The 23212-nt window shown below is 36.5% G+C and overlaps 1 protein-coding gene and 1 long non-coding RNA gene across 9 annotated transcripts in view; both read right to left on the reverse strand.

Annotated features, from left to right (window-relative positions):
* OSBPL8 (oxysterol binding protein like 8) overlaps positions 1-23212 on the reverse strand; it is a 176312-nt gene that overhangs the window by 84061 nt on the left and 69039 nt on the right. For 3 of the 8 annotated variants that reach the window (XM_005655643.4, XM_021092053.2, XM_085025096.1), the window contains 2 exons: positions 20467-20503; positions 11274-11411 (listed from right to left, as the gene is read on the reverse strand). In XM_005655643.4, the coding sequence (XP_005655700.1) occupies positions 11274-11411; positions 20467-20503 (175 nt within the window). The remainder of the gene's footprint in view (positions 1-11273; positions 11412-20466; positions 20504-23212) is intronic. The other 5 variants (XM_013988328.3, XM_085025099.1, XM_005655647.4 and 2 more) reach the window with 3 other exon arrangements.
* On the reverse strand, positions 551-5600 carry LOC146403344 (uncharacterized). The gene is made up of 2 exons (XR_014845441.1): positions 4919-5600; positions 551-3094 (listed from the first exon to the last, which is right to left on the reverse strand). It is a non-coding gene; the product is annotated as an uncharacterized LOC146403344 (long non-coding RNA).

Raw genomic sequence — 23212 nt, forward strand, 5'->3', positions numbered from 1 at the left:
GAGGAGCTAAGACATTTATTTGCTCTCTACAACTACATTTTACACTAACCTTCAATTATTTTATCAATTCAGTATTCATCTGTAAGAGTCCTTGCCCCCTACAGCCTCTTATATGCCTCTAAGCTGTTCACTGATTCTGACATTTCCTCCTATAGATCCTACCCCCTCCACCAAAGCAGTTTACCAAATTCATCCATTAAAGCTCCACTCCCTTGCAGAACCCCACACTCACTCTGCCACCATGCTTTTACTGCATATACCTAGCAAAGCCTAACACTACTGAAGAAAATCCCATACTAGGCCAGACTGATACTAACCTAAACACTAGTTGACAATTCTATTACTGTGGTTGTTCCACTTTCTAGCTGTATTTCTAGTCCAGTAAACCCCTAAATTTTCTGGACCTCACCTCTGCTGCCTTCTTCAAGAACTGCCCTATTAATTAATTCTCCTGTCTTCTCCTATAGTATTTCTCTCTATTGACCTTGTCCTGTTAATCTTTGAAATGCCCAAGTACTCATCTTAATACAAATCTTTTTGTTTCATGTTCTTTCTCTCTCTACCCTACACTTTCTTTCCCTCCAATTCCTTTCTTTCTTGCTCCTCATTCTACTGCCATCCAGCTTTATCACTGTCTCCAAAACTTATCAGCAAAGATATCTTGTCAATGGATAATTTTCCAGCTGTTTTAATTGGCCTTTTTGAGTTGTACATAAAACTGGATGTCACTTTCTTTCCCTCATAAAATCCCATTTCATTCGTCCAGGATATAACATTCCTTTACAAATCTTCTTTGCTAATCCCTTCCCCACCAGATCCTTAAATGCTGACATTTCCTAAGACTCTATTCCAACTCCCTTTTTTTCCCAAGACACAATTCTTTCCAAACTTTTCACAACTCATAATGAGAAATATATTTTACATCAAGTTATTAAGTGTGTGTGTACGTATGGATATCAGGTAACATTTTCACATAACAGATTAAGTGAGCTTTGAAATTTTGATCTTATTCTATTTCATTTTTTTAAAAAAACCTTATTGTCTGAGAATCACTAAACCAATCTACATGACGTGTCTTCAATTACTGCATTTATGCTGATGACTTCCAAATCTACATTTCCAGTGGATAAGTGTCTTCTAAATCCCAAATCTGTAAAGTCAATTTCCTCCTTAACAACTCCACATGGATAACTCTAAAGTCCTTCAAACTCACCATGTCCATTTGGGGTTCTCAAGCAACTTTCCCCCAGTCTTCCTCCATGGTTCCCTATCTTGGATTACCTGTTGTACTAGCTTCTCAAGTAAAATATCTAGGAGTCATTGCTTAGTCCACCCTCTCTTTTCCCACTGTCAACTCCCACTCAAACAATCACTAACCCCTGAGAAATTTTCCTCTATATATTTCTCCACTTTTTTTCCCCACCACTGTCACTTTTATTCAGGCTGTTCTCACCTCACCTAGACAGTACCGTCTAGTAATAGAAGTCTCTCGTATACTGTAGCCTTCCAAATTTATCAATGCAATTCTAATCATTCTGTGTTTCCTACTGTTACAGTTATCTATTGCTCTGCAATCAACTACTCAAAACTTAGTAGTTTAAAACACTAAAATTATTTCCTCATAATTCTACAATTTAGGCAAGGATGTCTGGTCCTTTAGCTGGGTGACTAGAACAGCTGGGGGCTGCCCAATTTTGGCTTTCACATAGCATGGTACATGAGACTTTCAGGAGTTCCTGTTGTGGCTCAGTGGAAATGAACCCAAATAGTACCCACGAGGATGTGGGTTTGATCCCTGGCCCTGTTCCATGGGTTAAGGAGCCAGCGTTGCCTCAAGCTATGGTGCAGGTGCAGACACAGCTCGGATCTGGCATTGCTGTGGCTGTGATGCCACACTTACAGCCCTAGGGGAAGAAAAAAAGCTATCTATGAAACTTCCACATGGCAACTGGCTTCCTCCAATATGTTAAAGCAGAAGTTACCAGATAATTTTAATGCCTAGTCTCAAAAATCCTAAAATGTCACTTTTACCACATTCTATTGGCCATAGCAAACAGATTGGCCAACAGATATGGCCAGCACAGACTAAATGGAAGAAGGGGTGGAAGAGGAATAGACTTCATTTCTTGATGGGCAAACTGTAAGGACACATAGAAAAAGAGCACGTGAGATGAACTGTTGCAGTCCTCTTTGAAAATGAAATACAGCACATTCTGGCTAATTCACATTCCATTGCCAAATATACTCAATGCCTCTCCCTAATCAAAGTATATTCCATTGCCAAATATACTCAATGCCTCTCCCTAATCAAAATGTCATCCTATTACAGCATTGGCTGTAAGGCCAGGATCTTATTATCTAAATCAGGTTCAAGTGCAAATGTATTCCTTGGGGTTTAGTTCCTCAAGTATGGCTCCTTAGATACAGCTCTTCTCAAGCCAAAATTTTATCACCTCAAAAGGTAGCTTATCTGAAGCCAGGGATAGAACTGCAATAGATACTTGAGTTTAGAAGATATAGGGAACAGGGAGTTACACAGCAGGCGCATAATAGTACCAGAGCAATTGTGAAATGTGTCATCAGCAACTTGACTAGAACACAGTTTTGCTCCCTGAAAATAGTCCTCTGTGGCTCTTTGCTTATCCTCTGGGCCCCCTGCTCCATCTTCTGAATCACTCTACCTATTTCATAAGAAATGGTCCATGTTTGCAACAGTGCAGCTTTCTTAGCCTGCTTCCAACCCATGCAAGACTTGGATTCCCCACACATATAAAAGTTCCTTGTAGTTGAACTATGTCTATCATTTTCTGTCTAAGCTGGTAGTACTTTGATTAATACCACTCTTGTAAAAACTCTGAATTTCCTATGGATTTTATTGGAAATAACTCCATTAAACAAATACCACATCCACAAATCTCTGAGACAGGCCACTCTTCTTTGGGCTGTCATTGTACTGTGGTACAGCCAACTTAAGAGCACTGAAGCTCTTTGGATTAGCTGAGACTTTTTTTTTTTTTTTTTTTTTGTCTTTTTGCCTTTTCTAGGGCTGCTCCCACAGCACACGGAGGTTCCCAGGCTAGGGGTCGAATCGGAGCTGTAGCCGCCGGCCTTCACCACAGCAATTGGAGATCCAAGCCGCATCTGCGACCTACACCATAGTTCACGGCAACACTGGATCCTTAACCCACTGAGCAAGGCCAGGGATTGGACCCACAACCTCATGGTTCCTAGTCAGATTCTTTAACCACTGAGCACGACAGGAACTCCAGCTGAGACATTCTTAAAAGGTATGTCTTTAAGATACTTTGAAGCACTTTTGTCTAGCTGAAAGGCTCTAGGAGGCATTGTCTTAAATCTTCCTGAGGTCTCAACCAAAAAAATCTTACTGACGCACTTTTGATCTGATTCCTTATCCTGAGACCATTTTTTATCGACAGCATTCTGAGATTTAAGAAGGATTTAAATAAGCAAAGGGAAGGGAAAGGACATTCTACAATGGAGAATCTGAATCAATAAAAGCAGTCTTGTGGGGAACAGGGAAGAAAGCTGGGTTCATGATGAGGGGAAACACAAAATGAAATTGGAAAGGTAGAATAAAATCAGAAATGCTAAGAGCCCTGACTACGAGATTGAAATCTGTAATTTATGTTCATTATTGCTGGTTTGTTCACTGATCGAAATGTTGCTACATTAGATACACTTGGATGACTCTAAGTACACAGCCTAACCCTGGAGATTTTAAAAGGTTGGAGTAGAATTTATTTCTAAGTAAAGAAAGCTCCCAGGTGATTCTCAGGCACAGCCAGACTCAGGAACCACTGCTCTAGGCAACAGTCAGTTGTTAACTTTTTTTTTTTTTTAATTTATAGCTGCACCCATGGCATATGGAAGTTTCTGGGCCAGGGATCGAATCTGGGCCAGGGATCGAATCTGGGCCACAACTGTGAACTATGCCACAACTACAGCAATGCTGGATGCTTAACCTACTGTGCCACAATGGGAACTCCAGCTGTTGACTATTTGAGCACAGGAGTATTGTAAATGCAGATACCTAATGAAGTTTTCTGTTACAAGACTGAATAATAAAAATTACTTGTATTTCCATATGTAATTTTCTATTTCTCTTTATTTATGTCATTTCCTTCAGAGTCCTACTTCATATGACCAATGTATTCTCTGGTCCTATACATCTATAAGAACCCTAATACAATCACAGTCTCACCTTTACATGTAATAATAAAGATGAGACCAGTACATTGAAAGACTAGGTCTTTAGAGAACCTAGTTAGGACAATGCGGTACTACATAATGTAGGTATGGAATAATAAGGACTTGACCTAAGATGATGATAGTTAGGAAGGGAAATGAAAACCAGAATCTGGAACTTCTGAACTTTAACACTTCTATAAGAAATCACAAAAAATATCCTTGCAACTTTAGAGTAAACAAAGATTTCTTTACTAGAAGTGGCGTGGGGTGGGGGGAAAGAGCTTGAATTATAGGGAAAAATTGAATCGATAAATTGGATTTCACCAAAATTAAAAACATCTATTCTTGAAAGAAATCACTTAGATAATGAAATGGTGCACCAAGACTATAAGAAAATACAGCATATAGGAGTTCCCGCTGTGGTGCAGTGGAAACCAATCTGACTAGGAACCATGATGTTGCAGGTTTGATCCCTGGCCTCGCTCATTGGGTTAAGGATCTGGTGTTGTCGTGAGCAGTGTGTACATTGCAGATGCAGCTCAGATCTGGTGTTGCTGCGGCTGTGGCGTAGGCTTGGCGGCTGCAGCTCCGATTAGACTCCTAGCCTGGAAACCTCCATATGCTGTGGGTATGGCCCTAAAGAGACCAAAAAACAAAAAAAAAAAAAAGAAAGGAAAATACAACATATACAGCTAGCAAAGGATGATACTGCAATACATTAAAAACACTTAAAAGTCAATAGTAAGACCAGTCAATTTTTCGAATGGGTAAAAAAATGGCCAATAAGCATATGAAAAGATGCTGACCCTGATTAGTCATTAGAGGGAATGGAAATTAAGACCACAATATTATACTACTGTATACCCATTATAAAGTCTAAAATAAAAAAGATCAAGGATATAGAGCAACTGAAATGCTCATACATTGCTGACAGAAATGTGAAATGGTATACCTACTTTGGAAAATAGTTTGGTCATCTTTTATAAAGTAAAACATACATCATCATTATCATTCCACAACTGCACTCCTAGATAGTACTCAAAAGAAAAAAAAAAAAACCCTCCACATAAAGCACTGTACATATAATGGAGTTTTATCAAAAGACATAGAAGTCAGAGTTAAAGTTTGGAAATTTTAAGCCTCAAAAAATCTATGACTGAATTGACTAAAACTTGAAAATTATGAATGGAATCATATCTAGGTTCAAATTCTAGCTCTATCACGTACTGTGTAAACTTGGACAAGGAAACTGCTCTTACTAACTGCTCAGTTTCCTCATTTGTGAAACAGGGAGAATGATTTATGTCCATAAGGTTCTTTTAAGAATTCCAGGAGCTAATACATGTAAAAAGCACTTAAGAGATGTGGGGAACTTTAAATGTTAGTCATTAATACTATCAATAAGTTTTTGGAACTTTAATTCTTTCCATTCAATAGTTGAAATACAAGATCACTTGAGTTGTGGTAGACCTATCAAAGAGTTTTTCTAGATATTTGCTAATTTTATTTTCTTCATAACCAAGGGTTAATGGGCTTATCCTATTTCAAACACACCTCTGACACCTAAAAACTATGTATGATATGTAATTTCAGGAGGTGAACCAGAGGAGTTATTACACTTTACAAAAACCTAAAAGGTTGACTTTAACAAGGGAGTATTCAATATGTAATTCACTCTACAAATATTAAATTACCCATAACCCAAGAACATGTAGGTGTAAATCAAGATATAACTAACATTATAGCCACTGTAAATGCAAAAAATCAGAGGTTATACATGGTTATCCATGCCAAAGGAATTTCCAAATGAGCCTCAATAAGATGCTAAAAAGTATAGGGTGGAAATATCAGCCTTCAATTCAAACACAATCATTTATTTAAAATACTACTAGTTTGGGAACTTCCATATGCTGCAGGTGTGTCCCTAAAAAGGCAATAAATAAAATAAAATATTACTAGTAATAATTGTCTTGGTGGTTATTATGGTTATTATTATTATTAATTAGCTATAAAAGAGTGGTTATTATTTACCAGGATTTGTTCTAAGGTTTTTATATGTATTAAACTCATTTTAAGCCTTATAAAATTCTTATGTGCTAGACAGATACTATTATCTTCAGTTTACCAATGACTGAAACATAATGAATATAGTAAAATACAGGGTAGAGTTCCCATGATGGCTCAGCAGCAAATGAACCCAACTAGTTATCATGAGGATGTGGATTCGACCCCTGGCCTCTCTCAGTAGGGGTTAGAGGATTCAGTGTTGCTGTGAGCTGTGGTACAGGTCACAGAGGTGGCTCATATCCCTTGTTGCTATGGTTGTGGCATAGGCTTGTGCCTGCAGCTCTGATTCGACCCCTCGCCTGGGAACTTCCATATGCTGAGGGTGTGGACTTTAAAAAAAAAAACAAACAAACATGAGTTCTTTATGATATTAAAAAAATTTTAAGCCAAAAAACTTATTTGTCATCACTGGAAGTAGACGTTATATCTTACCTTTTTTTTTTTTTTTTTTTTTTTTTTTTTTAATGGCCACACCTGCAGCCTATGGAAGTTCCCAGGCTAGGGACTAAGTCTGAGCTGCAGCTGTGATACAAGCTGCAGCTGTGGCAATGCTGGCCTGGGGATTGAACCCATACCTCTGCAGCAACCCAAGCCACTGCGGTTGGATCCTTAACCTGCTGTGCTATGGCAGGAACTCCTATGTTGTATCTTTAATCTAAAAACTAGTAGTTAGGAGATGGAGTTCCCATTGTGGCTCAGTGGGTTAAGGATCCGATGTTGTCTGTGTGAGGATGCGGATTGGATCCCAGGCCTCACTCAGTGCATTAAGGATCTGGCATTGCTGCAAGCTTTGGTGTAGGTCGCTGATGCGCCTCAGATCTGGTGTGGCTGTGGTTGTGGAGTAGGCCTCAGCTGCAGCGGATTCAACCCCTTCCATATGCTGCAGGTGCAACCGTAAAAATAAAAAATAAAAATAAAGGATTTAAGAGCAATAACCATTTTATCCTAACTTTCTTACAGGAACTATATTTCAGTGTTTACTAAGTAATCTTAGGACAATTAAAATTTTCTTTTCTTTCTTACAGAAAAACTTAAGTAACAAATGTAAAAAGAATGACAGAATTAGAAAATCACCGTTTTCCAATCCCTAATGTTATAATTGATTCAATGATCATCAAAGGCTCTTCCATCTTTAGACGAAAAGTTGATGGAGAACAGAGTATTTACTAGGTGCTAACTATATTTTACTTTCATGTTATGAGGGGAGAAAAGATGCAACTTTAAATGAAGAGGATCAGGCTATCACCGGCTGAATTTACTTATTAGTCTCACATCACTAATAGTGGGACAATGATATATAAAACGAACTCTCATATGAGGCAGCATGAAATGGTACACAGCCTCTACAAAACAATCTTGCCAAAATGTTCAACTTGAATGTAATTAAGCCTATGCATTTAACTTCCAGTTCACAGAAAATACAGAAAACAAGGAAACAGATTACAATACTGCAAGGAGCCAAACAAATCCAAAAAGTCAAACACTCTATAGGGACACTGACCTAGTTTCTTAAAAAAGTCAAAGGTACAAGAGAAAATGAGAGTAAACAAGGAGACTTTTTGGAATTAAAGGTGATATAATGACAAAATCAAATGCAATGCATGAACTTTTCTTGGATCTTGGTTTTAACAAGCCTATTGCAAAGACTTAGGGACAACCAGGGGAATTTAAATATAGTTAGTTCATATTAAATAATTATCATTAATTTTGTTAGATCTAATAAAGGTTTTATGGTTATTTTAGATGTTTTATTCTCTTAATTTGTAGAGATGGGTTAAATATTTGGAGTACAACATCATGAGGTCTATGATTTACTCCAAGTATTCCAGTCCCAGCCCAAATAAATAACATTTTTAAAGAGTTAATAATTTCTTAAATCTACCTGATGAGTATATGTGTTTACTGTACTATTTTCTCAAATCCTTTTTTGCTTGAAAATGTTTATGACACATAAGCTTCATCCTTTCAGAATTTTACCTTAATGAGGCTTCTTTATACCAATGTGTGCAATATATCCATTTTCAAGCTTCAAAAAAGCATCTGACAACAGAAATGCTCTCTCTGAAAATATGTTCAACAACTAAGCAATAAATTTTAACATAGTAATAATTGTTTTTATCTTGTTATATAAAGTTTTTCTAATTCCAATAATACTATATAAAAATATTTCCATCTAACACTTGACTATAAAAGCATTTTCCACTGGAATAAATTAGAAAATGATCATGCAACTTACCATTTACAATTAGTCATTTAAAAAGAATTAACTAAAGGCTACTTTTAAGAGATGATTCATAAATTAACACCACCAAAATCTGACTAATTATACAAACAGTATAACATAATAGATAAGACTCTAGATTTTTAAAAATACTTGATAACCTAAGTACATATTAGCTTTCTTTTTTCTTTCTTTCTTTTTTTTCTTTAATCTTTTGTCTTTTTAGGGCCACACCTGCAGCATATGGAAGTTCCCAGGTTAGGTGTTGAATCAGAGCTGTAGCTGCTGGCCTATGCCACAGCCACAGCAGTGCTAGATCTGAGCCACATCTGCGACCTATAGCATAGCTCATGGCAATGCCAGATCCTAAACCAAATGAGCCAAGGCCAGGGACTGAACCTATATCCTCATGGATACTAGTTGAGTTCATTACCACTGAGTCACAACAGGAACTCCCATATTAGTTTTCAAACACCAAATTTAAGTTCTCAGCTTTAAAAGCAGAAGTCTTTCCACCACAGCTATCACAGCTCTCCTATGGAAAAGTTCAGAGCATTTGACTGAATAAACTTTAGCAAAGAAGCAAAATCTAATATACAAAACATCAATTAGGAATTAGGAATTTCATAATCCCTGGAAGTCCCCAAGACTATTTTAGAGAATCTGCAAGGTCAAAATTAGTTTCCTAATACTTTTTCATTGTGTTGACATTTTCACTGATAGTACAAAAGCAATGCTGGGGAAAAACTGCTGACACTTTAGCACATATCAAGTCAGAGTCATCAAATTGTTAACAGCAGTCACTGATTTCTTCAATGCCATGTACAAATGTTCCATTTACAAATGTTCTTGATAAAGCAATAAATATATCCTACTGTATAGCACAGGGAACTATATCCAATCTCTTGTGATAAAATATGATCAAAGAAAACATGGAGGAAAAGAATGTATATATGTACAACTGGGTCACTTTGCTGCACAGCAGAAATTAACATTGTAAGTCAACGGTTAATTTTTAAAAAAGCAATAAAGCTAGACATAAATTAAAGAAATTTGCAAAAACTGTAAAATAGTGGCTCTCAGGAGTTCCCAATGTGGCTCAGCAGAAACGAAATCTGACTAGCATCCACAAGGACGCAGGTTTGATCTTTGGCCTTGCTCCGTGGATTGAGGATCCGGTATTGCCGTGAGCTGTGGTGTAGGCCACAGACGAGGCTCAGAGCTGGTGTTGCTGTGGTGCAGGCCAGCAGCTACAGCTCCAATTGGACCCCTAGCCTGGGAATCTCCATATGCCATGGCAGAAAGTGCCACTAAAAAGTCAAAACAAACAAACAAAAAAACAGTGGCTCTCGGCCAGAGATAATATTTTCCTATAAGGAATATTAGCCAAAGTCTAGAGATATTTCTAGTTGTCACAATCAGGAAAAATGCTCTTGGCATCCAGTGGGTAGAGGCCAAAGATGCTAAATATCCTACAAAGCACAGGATAGCTCCCTTCGACAAAGAATTATTCAGCCCAAAATGTCAAAAGGGCCAAGGCTTAGGAACTCTGAGGGAAAAGAATACCACTCTGCTCCTTCTTATTCAACTTTTTTTGGGAGGGAGAACATAGTTATTTTTCATAAAAATATGTTATTCATACTAACCTGTGATACGTTTGTATTGTAATTTTAAATGAACTAAGAGTAAACATTTTTACAAATTATTATGTATAAAATAAGCTACAAGGATATATTATGTAACACAGGGAATGTAGCCAGTATTTTATAATAACTGTAAATGAAGTATGAAAATTGTTAATCACTATATTGTACACTCGTAACATATATAATATTATACATCAACACACTTCAATAAAAATAAGAATAAAGATTTTTTTCCTTTTGGCTAGTCCATGGCATATGGAGTTCCCAGGACAGGGATAAGATCTGAGCCACAGCTGCAACCTATGCCACAGCTGCAGCAACACCGGATCCTTTAACCCACTCTGCTGGGCCAGGGATCAAACCTGTATCCTGGCACTGCAGACATGACGCTGATCCCATTGTACCACAGCAGGAACTCCAGAATAAACTTTTTTTTTAGTCTTAGTTTTAAGTTTAATGTCTTAGTCTTAATTTATAATATAGTAAGTATCCAAAGGTTAACTAACCCACATAAACAAAAAGTTCTGGAGTTCCCGCTGTGGTTCAGCAGGTTAAGAATCTGACTAGTAGTATCCATGAGGATGCAGGTTCGAACCCTGGCCTTGCTCAGTGGGTTAAGGATCTAGAGTTGGCTTGAGCTGAGGTGAATGTCACAGATGTGGCTCAGATCCGGTGTTACCATGGCTGTGGCTTGGGCATAGGCCAGCACCTGCAGCTCTGATTCAACCGCTAGCCCAGGAATTTCCATATGCCACAGGTGCAGCTATAAAAAGGAAAAACAAAAACAAACAAACAAACCTCAAAAGTTCTCTGGGGTCTACAGTAATTTTTGACAGAATGAAGATGAGTCCTGAGACCAAAAAGTCTGAGAATCCCTGAATTAGAACAATGTCATAACTGACCAAGTATGTTGGAAAACATAAGAACTCTTAAGGAAAATGTACTCATTCTAAGAGTTTTATGGATCACCAAAACAAAACAAACTAAAATCTCCAAAAAAAACAAATAGTTAAAAAGAAAAAAGTTATGATAGATCCCAAAATGTCATTTTTTTTCCTGTAAAACAAAACCAAAACCAAAACACTACCATAAACAACAATAAAAAAAACATTAAAAGCACAAGCCCTTACCTTGGGTATGAGGACTTGCTGGACTAAATGATGGCTGATACAAGTCTTTGGTTGGTGTTGGGAAAGCTTCTTTCCCTTGGCGCTGACTCATTTTTCCTGGCGTCAGGTGTTGAGTATCCTCACTGTTTGCTACCACAGCTCAAAAAAAGAAAGGGAAAAACAATTAGTACTTAAGTCATAGATTTACATAATGGTATAGTTAATAATACGGTTATATTCATTTTACCAACTCAATACTTTATTACTGTCACTGCTTCATTTTATTTTTAGGTTTCTGTCAATTTAAAAGGAATTTATAGGTCTGAGTCAAAGTATACAAATTATAGACCTCGTCAAAATGAAAGTACATGTTCTCATAATGAAAGGTACTTTGAGGTTTCCTGTTGACTTTTCACTATTATTTACTCCATATATTTGCCAACAGAGCAATAAGCAAAAGATGATGTCATTTCACAGAAGAAATATAAATGGTCAATAACCTTATGAAAAGATACTCAACCTCATCAGTACTCAGAAAAAATACAAATGAACAGTACTAGAATTTCTACTCTAATTTCTAATTTTCACAGAAAGTAGGTTATGATTCTTGTTTTAGAAATGGGAAAACCTGAGGTTCAGAGATTGCCTTGCCTAAGTTATTCTTAGAGGTAAGAATCTAACTCAGGACCATTTGGTTCCAAAGCCTGGTCTCTTAAAAGCTTGCTAAATAGTTTTTAAGGGTGCTATTCACCCATGTGGCCAAGCTACTAGTAGAGGAGAACAATGTCCAGTTTCAAAGAGGACAGAAAAGAGAAAAATACTAAACACAGAAGTAGCGCAAATCGTGACAAGTCCTCAGTGCCATAGGATCTCCATCCTTTCATTTTATATGTCTGTGCTTTCAGTCTACAAAGACTTTAGTTTTACCTTCGGAGAGAATAGTTCTGTCTTCAACCTAGATGTAATTTTTAACTTAACCAGACTTAATATTCACATTTTAATTACCATATCTTTTTTTTTGGTTACTCCCATGGCATGTACCAAACTGAACCTGTATCACAGCAGTCAGCCCAGCCACAGCAGTGACATTGATGAATCTCCAATGTTAGGCCACCAGAGAATTCCTTGCCATATGTCTTAAATCAAATTGCTTTAACATATTTTCAACTGTGCCTAAGTTTTCAAAATTACATTATAGCTCCTTAAGTCTCAAAGTAAAAATTCAAAAATACTTTCATCTATCATTCAAGTAAAGACACAAAAATTTATTTTCCCATCAACTCCATAAAAAAGAATCCACACTCTGATGACTACTAAATTTTTATCTCCTCCTGAACTAAAAAACTCATATATCCAACTGCCTGCCTTATAATCACCCCTGTAAATACATTACATCTCAAATTTATCCAGAACAATTCTTTTTTTTTTTTCCTCTCTCTTTTTTTGGGCCATACCCATGGCATATGGAAGTTCCTAGGGTAGGAGTCAAATGGAGCTTCAGCTGCCAACCTATGCTATAGGCATAGCAACGCCAGGTCCAAGCCTCCTCTGCGACCTACACCACAGTTCACAGCATTGCAGGATCTTTAACCCACTGAGCAGGGCCAGGGATCAAACCAGCGTCCTCATCGATACTAGTCACGTTACCACTGAGCCACAATAGGAACTCCCAAAACAATTTTTGATTCCGTTTATCCTCCAAAGCTGCTTCTCTCCCTTCTCAGTTAATGGAATCACTATTCCCCTCCCCACATTCTCACACCAAAAACCTTACATATATTCTTTGATTTTTCTCCTTTCACATTTCATATCCAATTCATCTGTGAGCTCTTTATCTTCAATATTTATCTGAAATCCTACTTCACTTCACTTTCACAACTACCACTCTGTTCTAAGGCACCATTACCTTTCCACTGGATCACAACAGATTTCTACCTATTCTTCAGACTTACCATCTTGTTCCTTGTTTGTATGGAGTTCATCCTCCATATAGAAACATGAGCAGGAGTTCCCATCGTGGCCCAGTGGAATCGAATCTTACTAGGAACCATAAGATTGCAGGTCCGATCCCTGGCCTCGCTCAGTGGCTTAAGGATCTGGCATTGCTGTGGGGTAGGTCAAAGATGTAGCTCAGATCCTGCATTGCTGTGGCTGTGGCATAGGCCGGCAGCTGTAGCTCTTATAAGATCCCTAGCCTGGGAACCTCTATATGTTGCGGGTGTGGACCTAAAAAGCAAAAAAAAAAGGGGGGGGCAAAAAGAAAAAGAAACATAAGCAGTCTTTGTAAACCACAGATCAGATGTACATCATGCATATGCAGATTTGCATATCCACAATGGTTTTCCATTACATTTGGAATAAATTCCATGGTCTAAAAATTTAACAGTCTGGTCTCTCCTTATCTTTTCAACCTCATTCTCTACCACTCTCCTCTTTATTCACTTGGCTCCAGCCATAAGGACCTTTTGGTATTCCTCAAACATGCTATCTTGCACCAGTTTATCTTCCCCTCTGCCTGGAATATTTCTACCCCAGATCTTTTTATTATTGACGCTCATTATGTGCTGTCTGTGTTCAAATGTCTTCTCTTTAAAAAAGCTCGTGTCTTCTGATAAATAAGTTCTTACTTTTAAAATAGTACAATTTATCAATTCTGGTTTTCTTCTGATTTGTGTTTTTATTTTTGGTTAGTGCCCTTCTGCCACAGTTATATTCTACCACACACACTTTACATTATTTTTACTATAGGGTCTTACTGCTATCTTAAATTATATCATTTATTTGTCTATTATCTGCCTTCTACATACCTAAGACCATAAATTCCAAAAGAGAAGGGAATTCTGTCTGCCTTATATTCCCATAAATCCTCAAGTTCTGGCATGATGCTTGTACACTGAAGGTATTAAACAGAATTTTGTTGAAGGAATCAAATCAATAAACTTTATATTTTTATGAAATTCTATTATCATAAAGTATATGTAGCTTATTCAGTTACTATATCCAATATCCATTTAGTACCTAAAAATTACTATCAAAATTAAAAATGTATGGCACTGACAGAGAGACAAATTGACCCAAGGAGCTTAGCAGAGAGCTCTCAGAAACAAATCCATGCATATGTGGAGCATGGATATATGCTAGAGGTAGGAAAAGGAAAGACTATTCAATTAGTAAGATTAGGAAAATTGGTCATCCACATTAAAAATAGGACCCTACCCTCATACACACACAAAGAATAGTCTTTATGAAATTAAATACATAACTGTGCAAAAAGCAAAACTTGAAAACTTTTAGAATAAAATACAAGATAATATCTTTATAAACTTCTGGTAGAAAATGATTCTTTTATTTTATTTTTATTTTCTAAATTTTTTAAATTGAATTTTATTAGAGTATAGGTGACTTACAATGTTGGGTTAGTTTGAGGTGTACAGCTAAGTGAATCAGCCATACATATACAAATATATCCATCCTTTTTCAGATTCTTTCCCTATATAGGCTATCATAGAGTACTAAATAGGCTCCTTTAAAAAGATACAACAAAGGCACTAACCAAAAAAAGAATGAAGTGATCAATTCTACTATATATATATATATATATATATATATATATATATATATATATATTTAATTTAGAATCTAAAGATATAAATACTTTGAAAAAAGCAAGAGAAGATATCTTCAACACATACAATTAATAAAGAGTTGGTGCTCAGGACATGTTTAAAAAAAAAAACTATAAACCAATTAGAAAAATACCAGCAATGTAAAAGAAAAATGGGGGATGCATTAAAGAGAATAAAATGCTAAGAATAAATCTAAACAAGAAGTAAAACACTTATACATGGGAAACTGTAAGACACTGATGAAAGAAACTGAAGACACACACAAATGGAAAGATATACCATGCTCATGGACTGGAAGAGTAGTGTTAAAATGTCCATACTACCAAAGCAATCTACAGACAATGTAATCCTTCTCAAAATTCCAAAGGCAGCTTTTTTTTTTTTTTAAACAAAAACAAAACAAAACAAAACAAAACAAAATCCTTGGAGTTCTCCTATGGCACAGTGGATTAGGGAGCTGGCACTTTCACTGCAGCAGCTTGGGTTGTTGCTGTGGTGTAGGTTCAATCCCTGGCCTGGGAACTTCCACATGCTGTGAGTGTGGCCGAAAAAAAAAAAAAAAAAAAAAAAAATCCTAAAAATTTGTGTGGAACCACAAAAGACCCTAAATAGCCAAAGCAATATTGAGAAAGAAAAAAGCTAGAAGCATCACACTCCTTGTTCCCAAAGCTACAGTAATCAAAACACTGTTGTATTGGCATAAAAAGAGACACATAGATCAACTGCCCAGAATAGAGAGCCCAGAAATAAACTTAGACATTGACAAAGGAGACAACACTATACAATGGGGAAAATAATAGTCTCTTTAATAAAAAGCAAGAGAAGATATCTTCAACACATATAATTAATAAAGAGTTGGTGCTCAGGACATGTTAAAAAAAAAACAAAACTATAAACCAATTAGAAAAATACCAGCAATGTAAAAGAAAAATGGGGGATGCATCAAAGAGAATAAAAGAGAGAGAGTATTGGAAAAAACTAGACAGCCACATGCAAAATAATGAAACTATATTATCTTATTCTTACAAAAAAAATTAACTCAAAATGGATTAAAGACTCAAGTAAGACCAGAAACCACAAGACTCCTAGAAGAATATTGGAAGTAAGCTCCTTGACATCAGTCTTGGCAATGATATTTTTAGATTTGACACCAAAAGTAAAGACAATAAAAGCAAAAATAAACAAATGAAACTACACTAAACTGAAAAGCTCCCACTATTCATAATAGCAAAAAAAAAAAAAAAAAAAATCAAAACAAATAATCATTATTTGAAAATAAATAGATTAATGTATTGTGGTATAAGTATATAATGGAATAGTATATTGTACTAAAATGGGATAGTCTATATCCATACCAGTAACATGGCTGAAATTTGGAAAATGAAATGTTAACTACAAAAAACAAGTCCTAGAAGTTGACATATAGCTTAATATCATTTTTATAAAATTAAAAACTCAGCAAAACTTAGTGATGTATATGTAACCTAAAAATAACAAAAAAAAAAAAATCTATTTTTAAAAAAGCGAAGAATAGGGAGTTCCCGCAATGAGGTTGCGGGTTCGAGCTCTGGCCTTGCTCAGTGGATTAAGGACCCGGGGTTGCCGTGAGCTGTGGCTGTAGGTTGCAGATGCAGCTCGGATCTGGTGTTGCTGTGGCTCTGGCATAGGCTGGTGGCTACAGCTCTGATTAGACCCCTAGCCTGGGAACCTCCATATGCCACGGGTGTGGCCCTAAAAGGACAAAAGACCAAAAAAAAAAAAAAAAGGGAAGAATAATAAACAAAAAATACAAATTATTCATCACCACTCGGGTAGGGGTGGTGTAAGGCAAAGGGACAAAGAGAAAATCAGCACATAGATAGTCATGAGGCATCTCTGAGATTCAAGTTCTTAAACTGAGTGGAAGGTTCAATACTATGCTTTATAATTTACATATGCTGCATATATTCTTTTGTAGTATTAGTACATTTAAGCTAGTTTAAAGGCGTTTTAAGAACAGCTAATAGAATTAAAGTATGCTTTAGTATTACATCAGTAAGACATAGTATCTAAGTCTTGAATAACTTCATTATATATAAAAGGAAATAGTCTGAGAAGTATAAGTTTAGTTCTATTTATCCCTTTCTAACTCTTTATTGATTGACGTATTGTTTATGATCTTGATAACCTAGAAGTGAGAAGTTTTGTAGAAATAGCAATATAGAGTGTATTTCCTTGGAAAAAGCAGAAAGGCTATGTTTCTATTTGTTTACTCACCCCATTCACAAACATTAACTATACAGACAACAGAGAATTAGCAAAATATAAAATCATTTGGATATCCTATATCCTTTGCACAACTGCAGACTATTCATATGTAAGCTCAAGAAGGGCAGTAACTTTGTTTTCATTTCTATCCTTTGGCATAAAACTAACAATAAATACATGCCAAATGCTTGGATAGAAATTCAACCAGTGTATCACAGCATGATTGCAGAATAGTTTCTGATAAAACAATTGTTTCACCTTCTAAAGGTAGCATTACAGTGCCCTCTTCTGGTTCTACTTTGTAGTAAAAGTAAAGCAAAGCAAAGAGAAGCAATGCATCCTAGTTTGCTATTCATACTGCTGTTAAGCATGATAAAAACTAATCATACTGGAATAGTTCATAATAATATACTTAACAAACCAGCTGTAACTTCTAAGGAGAGTATGATTCTATAACTTCCATTCTTTACTTCCTGAATTCAATTTATCAATACAAAATCTGAAGAATTTTACAAGCTTCAAAGTCTGGTATTTGCCTTTAAGTGAAAGCTAAGATGAAGTTAAATAATTATGTTAAAGCCATAAATAATTTCTCTGTAAATTCCAGATATCCCCTTACAGATGGTATACCTTTTCTCAAATACTTTAGTTTAAACATGTTGATATCATTATTATTTTTTTCATTTAATAATACAGATCTTAATTACTTAGTAATAGATGAAATTGCTTTTCACTCTAAAAGACATACGGTCTCCAATAAGTAATTATACAGCCTCAGCCTTTTAATAGTTGGCTGAGTACAACATAAACTCATCTCTAATGTATACTGTATATTTTAATTTGTATATGTTTAAAATATATAACCACAATAAATCTCTTCTCTTCCAAGTAGAAATTAAAGACTTCCATTTATAAAACCCAGTTCCTCAAGGAGAACCATTTCAACTGATACTGAAAATGTAATTCTATTTGTAAAGTTCAGCAGTGCCAATCAGTTCACCTGAACCAATACTTAAATATATGAAGTAATTGAAGTAACAGAAAAATACACCAAAAATATCTACTAGTATCACAAATTAGGTGCAACAAGAAAACATAAAAATGTTTTGGGATTTGTATACTTCTTCTACTTTTAAAATTTCCTTTTCTAATAATGCTAGATGCATAATAAAAATTATATTTTATGAGTTCCCGTTGTGGGTCAGCAGTTAACAAGCCTGACTATGGTCCATGAGCACGCAGGTTTGATCCCTGGCCTCACTCAGTGGGTTAAGGATCTGGCATTGCTGTGAGCTGTGGTGTAGGTTGAAGACACGGCTCGGATCCTCGCAGTTATGGCTGTGGTGTAGGCCAGCAGCTGTAGCTCCGATTTGACCCCTAGCCTGGGAACCTCCATATGCCGTGAGCACGGCTCTAAAGAGCCAAAAAAAACCCAAAAAAAGTGGTGGTGGGAAAGCTGGACAGCTATACACAAAAGAATGAAATTAGAACACTCTAACACACGCACAAAAATAAACTCAAAATGGATTAAAGACCTAAATAATATATGACCGGGTACTATAAAACTTAGAAAAAAATCATAGGCCAAACACTCTTTGACATAAATCAAAGCTATCTTCTTTGATCCCCCTCCTAAAGCAATGAAAATAAAAAAAAAAATAAACAAACGAGACCTAATTAAACTTAAAAGGTTTTGTACAGCAAAGGAAACCATAAATAAAATGAAAAGAAAACCCACAGAATGCGAGAAAATCTTTATAAAAGAAGAGAGACAAGGGATTAATTTCCAAAATAGACAAATACCTCCTGCGGCTCAATTAAAACAAACAAACATAGTCAAAAAATGGACAGAAGATCTAAACAAACGTTTCTCCAAAGAAGACATAGATGGCCAAAAACATATGAAAAGACACTCAACAAAATATTATTTTAAATTACCTCTCTTTTTAGAAAACAGAATTACAAATACATTATAACCATTATTAAAGACAAACAGCAATTGATCTAGACATAAGTATTTTACGACTAGAAGAAACTTTACCATTACCTTGCTTAGTCCTTTAGCCAATGAAAAAAATCAGCTGCAAAGCAGTGAACTGACTTGCAAGTCAGACAATTATTTAGGAATAAATACTAAAACTTCCTAAATTGATATAATTTACACATTGGTCTTGAACAAAAGTTAAAATCTTTGTCTGACTTATGATGCAATAGTATTAATTAGTTGGTTAAGACTTGAATTCAGTAAATGATAGTTTCATTCTGAATTCTGAAAAGCAGATGACACACTGAGCTGGTAACCAAATCTAATTCCTTGAATATTTAAATTTATAGCCTCAGGCTCTTCATCTATATAATTAATGCTTTCTTAAATGATCTCTGAAGTTTATTTCACCTCAGTAATTCTATGACTTTTAATATAAAAGTTGCATCTGTCACAAAGCTTTGAAATGATCTACTCATGGGTCTAACTTCCCTACTAAACTCTAACGATCTTTAAGGGCACAGCACATGCTTTTTTTCATCATGTACCCCCGAAGCTAGCATAGTGGTCAAAAACATTTTTCTGGACATAAATTTAAAGGGCATATCTTTAGGAGTTCCTGTCGTGGCTCAGCAGAAATGAATCTGACTAGCATCCATGAGGACGCAGGTTTGATCCCTGGCCTTGCTCAGTGGGTTAAGGATCCGGCATTGCTATGAGCTGTAGTGTAGGTCGAAGATGTGGCTCGGATCAGGCATTGCTGTGACTGTGGTGTAGGCCAGCAGCTACAGCTCTGATTTGACCCCTAGCCTGGGAATCTCCATATGCCATAGGTACGGCCCTAAAAAGACAAAAAGGGAAAAAAAAAAGGTTTCACTTATGAACTCACCAAAGTATAAATAAATTTTCTTCATAACCAATTATATTATGCAAAAATTCTGACAAAATAAAGCAATATTTCTCATTTTCATATGGGAATTAATTGATTGTACCATGTCCAACCTCTAAATAGTCTGATCTATGCTTTGTGATGACTACAGAGAGAATACAACAAAGAATTATTAATTCATAATTTATAACATGAATTTCTAAATTATGAATTAGATAATTGGCTAAGTAAATAATCCATTTGTAGATGATCAAGATGTAAATATATAAACACTATCAATCTCAGATGGGTACTCAGACTGACAACAGATGGGTACTGAATGATCATTTATATTCTTTACATTTCAATGCCTGGAAAGAAAAGTAGAAGACTTAATAATCAAAAAGTAAATACTACATGCCTTTAAATAAGTACATATCAAAATATTATCACGTCTCCAAACATGCTATTCAAACTTTAGCTACTTACTTGATGGCCCAAGGACATCTTTGCTATCACCAAGAAGCTTTTAATGCAGGGTAATTTGAGCAGCAAACAAATACAATCCAAACCAGGAAGAAGCAAAATGCATCAGGATTGAAGCAGTAGTGAAACAAAAGGACAAGGAAAATAGCATTAGTTTATAAGTAGAAAGCACATGCATATCAATTCTAATAATCATAATTCATGAGGAATTTTTTTCCCCACATAAAGAGATCTTGACTTAGGCATTATCAAATGTTTGTTTTAAGTCTGGAAAATGAAAGTGGAAAGAGAAAAATAAAATCACCCAAGTATTTTGTTTTGAAAATTACTGAAGTGAAAAATTACTTTCAAGTATAATTCAAGATAGGGGTTAGGAGTGGTAAAAATTATTTAGAAATGTAAAGGACAGTCAAAAGTACTCATTCTTTAAATTAGAGTAGTTTAAAAACAGCCATGCACTATTAAATATTAGTTCTGCATGCCATAAAAGCCCTTATCATTAAAGAGAAATTTAGTCTGTTTCTTCTACAAAAAGAAAGGAGTTTACTGAATGCTTATATTACACCAAGCATTGGGCAAAAAGCTTTTACAAAGACCTTGACAAAATGGAACAATTTATTTCTCAAAGGGCAAAAAAGAGGAATACTGATTAGAAGAACAATACATTTTATTAAGTCAGAGAAAACTTTCTTAGGAACCACTAATATCAAGCATATGATCTAGAGCTACTAGTCTAAGAAATGTCAAGAACCAATTCTTAAATGACTGATTTGCTATCAATGAAAAGAAACAGGAAAAAGATTGTTAACTTTTGACTGGTAACTTTTTAAAATGTACGAAATGACACTAAATGTCACCTATAGACAAGTGTTTTGGTCTCCCTTAGCAGGAACCAAGCGCTTATTTAGCTCTCCTTCACTTCAAATACCAGACATATTTCTGTCATATGAATCTGATTCTAGGAGTTCCCGTTGTGGCACAGTGGTTAACGAATCTGAGTAGGAACCATGAGGTTGAGGGTTCAATCCCTGGACTTGCTCAGTGGGTCAAGGATCTGGCATTGCCGTGAGCTGTGGTATAGGTTGCAGAAGCGGCTCGGATCCCGCGTTGCTCTGGCTCTGGCGTAGGCTGGTGGCTACGGCTCCAAGTGGACCCCTAGCCTGGGAATCTCCATATGCTGGGGGAGCAGACCTAGAAAAGGCAAAAAAAAAAAAAAAAAAAAATCTGATTCTACTAGATTAATCCAGTATTTTTTTTAGACTGAGGCCTTGGAGACTAATCAAAGTAAACACTGTCTAGTCTTATCATTGATCTACCATCCGTCAATCTATCCATCCAAATATTCACTGAGTACCTACTACCTTAGACAGGTATCATTTTAGGTACCAAGGGGTATGGCAGTGAACAAAACAGACAAAAATCCTGCCCTTGTGGTTGTATATTATAGTGGGGAAGATAACAATGTAATAAAAATTTGTTGGATATTATATAGTATCAACATTAAGGAAAAAATAAGCAGAAAATGAAGGCATAAAATGTTACAGAAGAGGGGAGTTCCCTTCGTGGCTCAGTGGTTAACAAATCTGACTAGGAACCATGACATTGCGGGTTCGATCCCTGGCCTTGCTCAGTGGGTTAAGGATCCGACGTTTCGACGAGCTGTGGTGTAGGTCACAGACGCGACTGCTGTGGCTGTGGTGTAGGCCGGGGGCTACAGCTCCAATTAGACCCCTAGCCTGGGAACCTCCATATGCTGTGGAGGCGGCCCTAGAAAAGGCAAAACGACAACAAAAAAAAAAAGTTACAGAAGAGGGAGTTAAAATTTTAGACAGGTTGGGAATATTCCAAGGAGAGGGAGGATCAAGTATAGCGTAGAGGACTGGGATGGGAGCAAGTCTGGAGTGTGTGCAGAACAGTAAAAAGGCCAGAGGGCTGAAACACAATGTAAGTAGGAGATAGTAGAAGAAGTCAAAGAAGTAAAAAGCTGTAGGACTTTGCAGGACCTGGTCAGAACTTTCTATTCTGAATGAGATGGGGAGTCACTGGATGGTTCTGAGAAAAGGACTGACATATCTGATTATGGGTTGTTTTTTTTGTTTGTTTGTTTTTGTTTTCATTTTTTAGGGCCTGCACCTGCGGCATATGGAGGTTCCTAGGCTAGGTGTCAGATGGGAGCTGTAGCTTCTGGCCTATGCCACAGCCACAGCAACTCGGGATCTGAGCCGTGTCTGTGACCTACACCACAGCTCACAGCAACGCCGGATCCTTAACCCATTGTGCAAGGCCAGGGATCGAACCCGCAACCTCATGATTCCTAGTAGGATTTGTTAACCACTGAGACACGACGGCAACTCTGAGGTTTAATATTAGTTTACATGAGTGTACTTCACAGGTTTTTGTTAAAGCAATATATAAACATAAGGCAGAATAACAAAAGACAAAGACCAGGAAAGGACCAAGAAGGAATGGTCAATTTAAGAATTTAAGTTAATTCCCTACACTATCACTTAGGCCACATTGCTCCACCACTTAAAAACATTTGATTGAGTTCCCATTGTGGCACAGCAGCAATGAATCCGATTAGGAACCAGGGGGTTTCGGGTTCGATCCCTGGCCTCACTCAGTGGGGTGATGATCTGGCAGACGTGGCTCGGATCTGGCGTTGCTGTGGCTGTGGTGTAGGCCAGCAGCTGTAGCTCTGATAGGACCCCTAGCCTGGGAACCCCCATATGCCATGGGTGCAGCCCTA

This window comes from Sus scrofa, chromosome 5 (assembly GCF_054392235.1).
Source record: "Sus scrofa isolate SSC_HxYL_T2T_F1_AM1 chromosome 5, Sscrofa_HxYL_maternal_Yorkshire_Landrace_v2.0, whole genome shotgun sequence".
Taxonomy (NCBI): Eukaryota; Metazoa; Chordata; class Mammalia; order Artiodactyla; family Suidae; genus Sus; species Sus scrofa.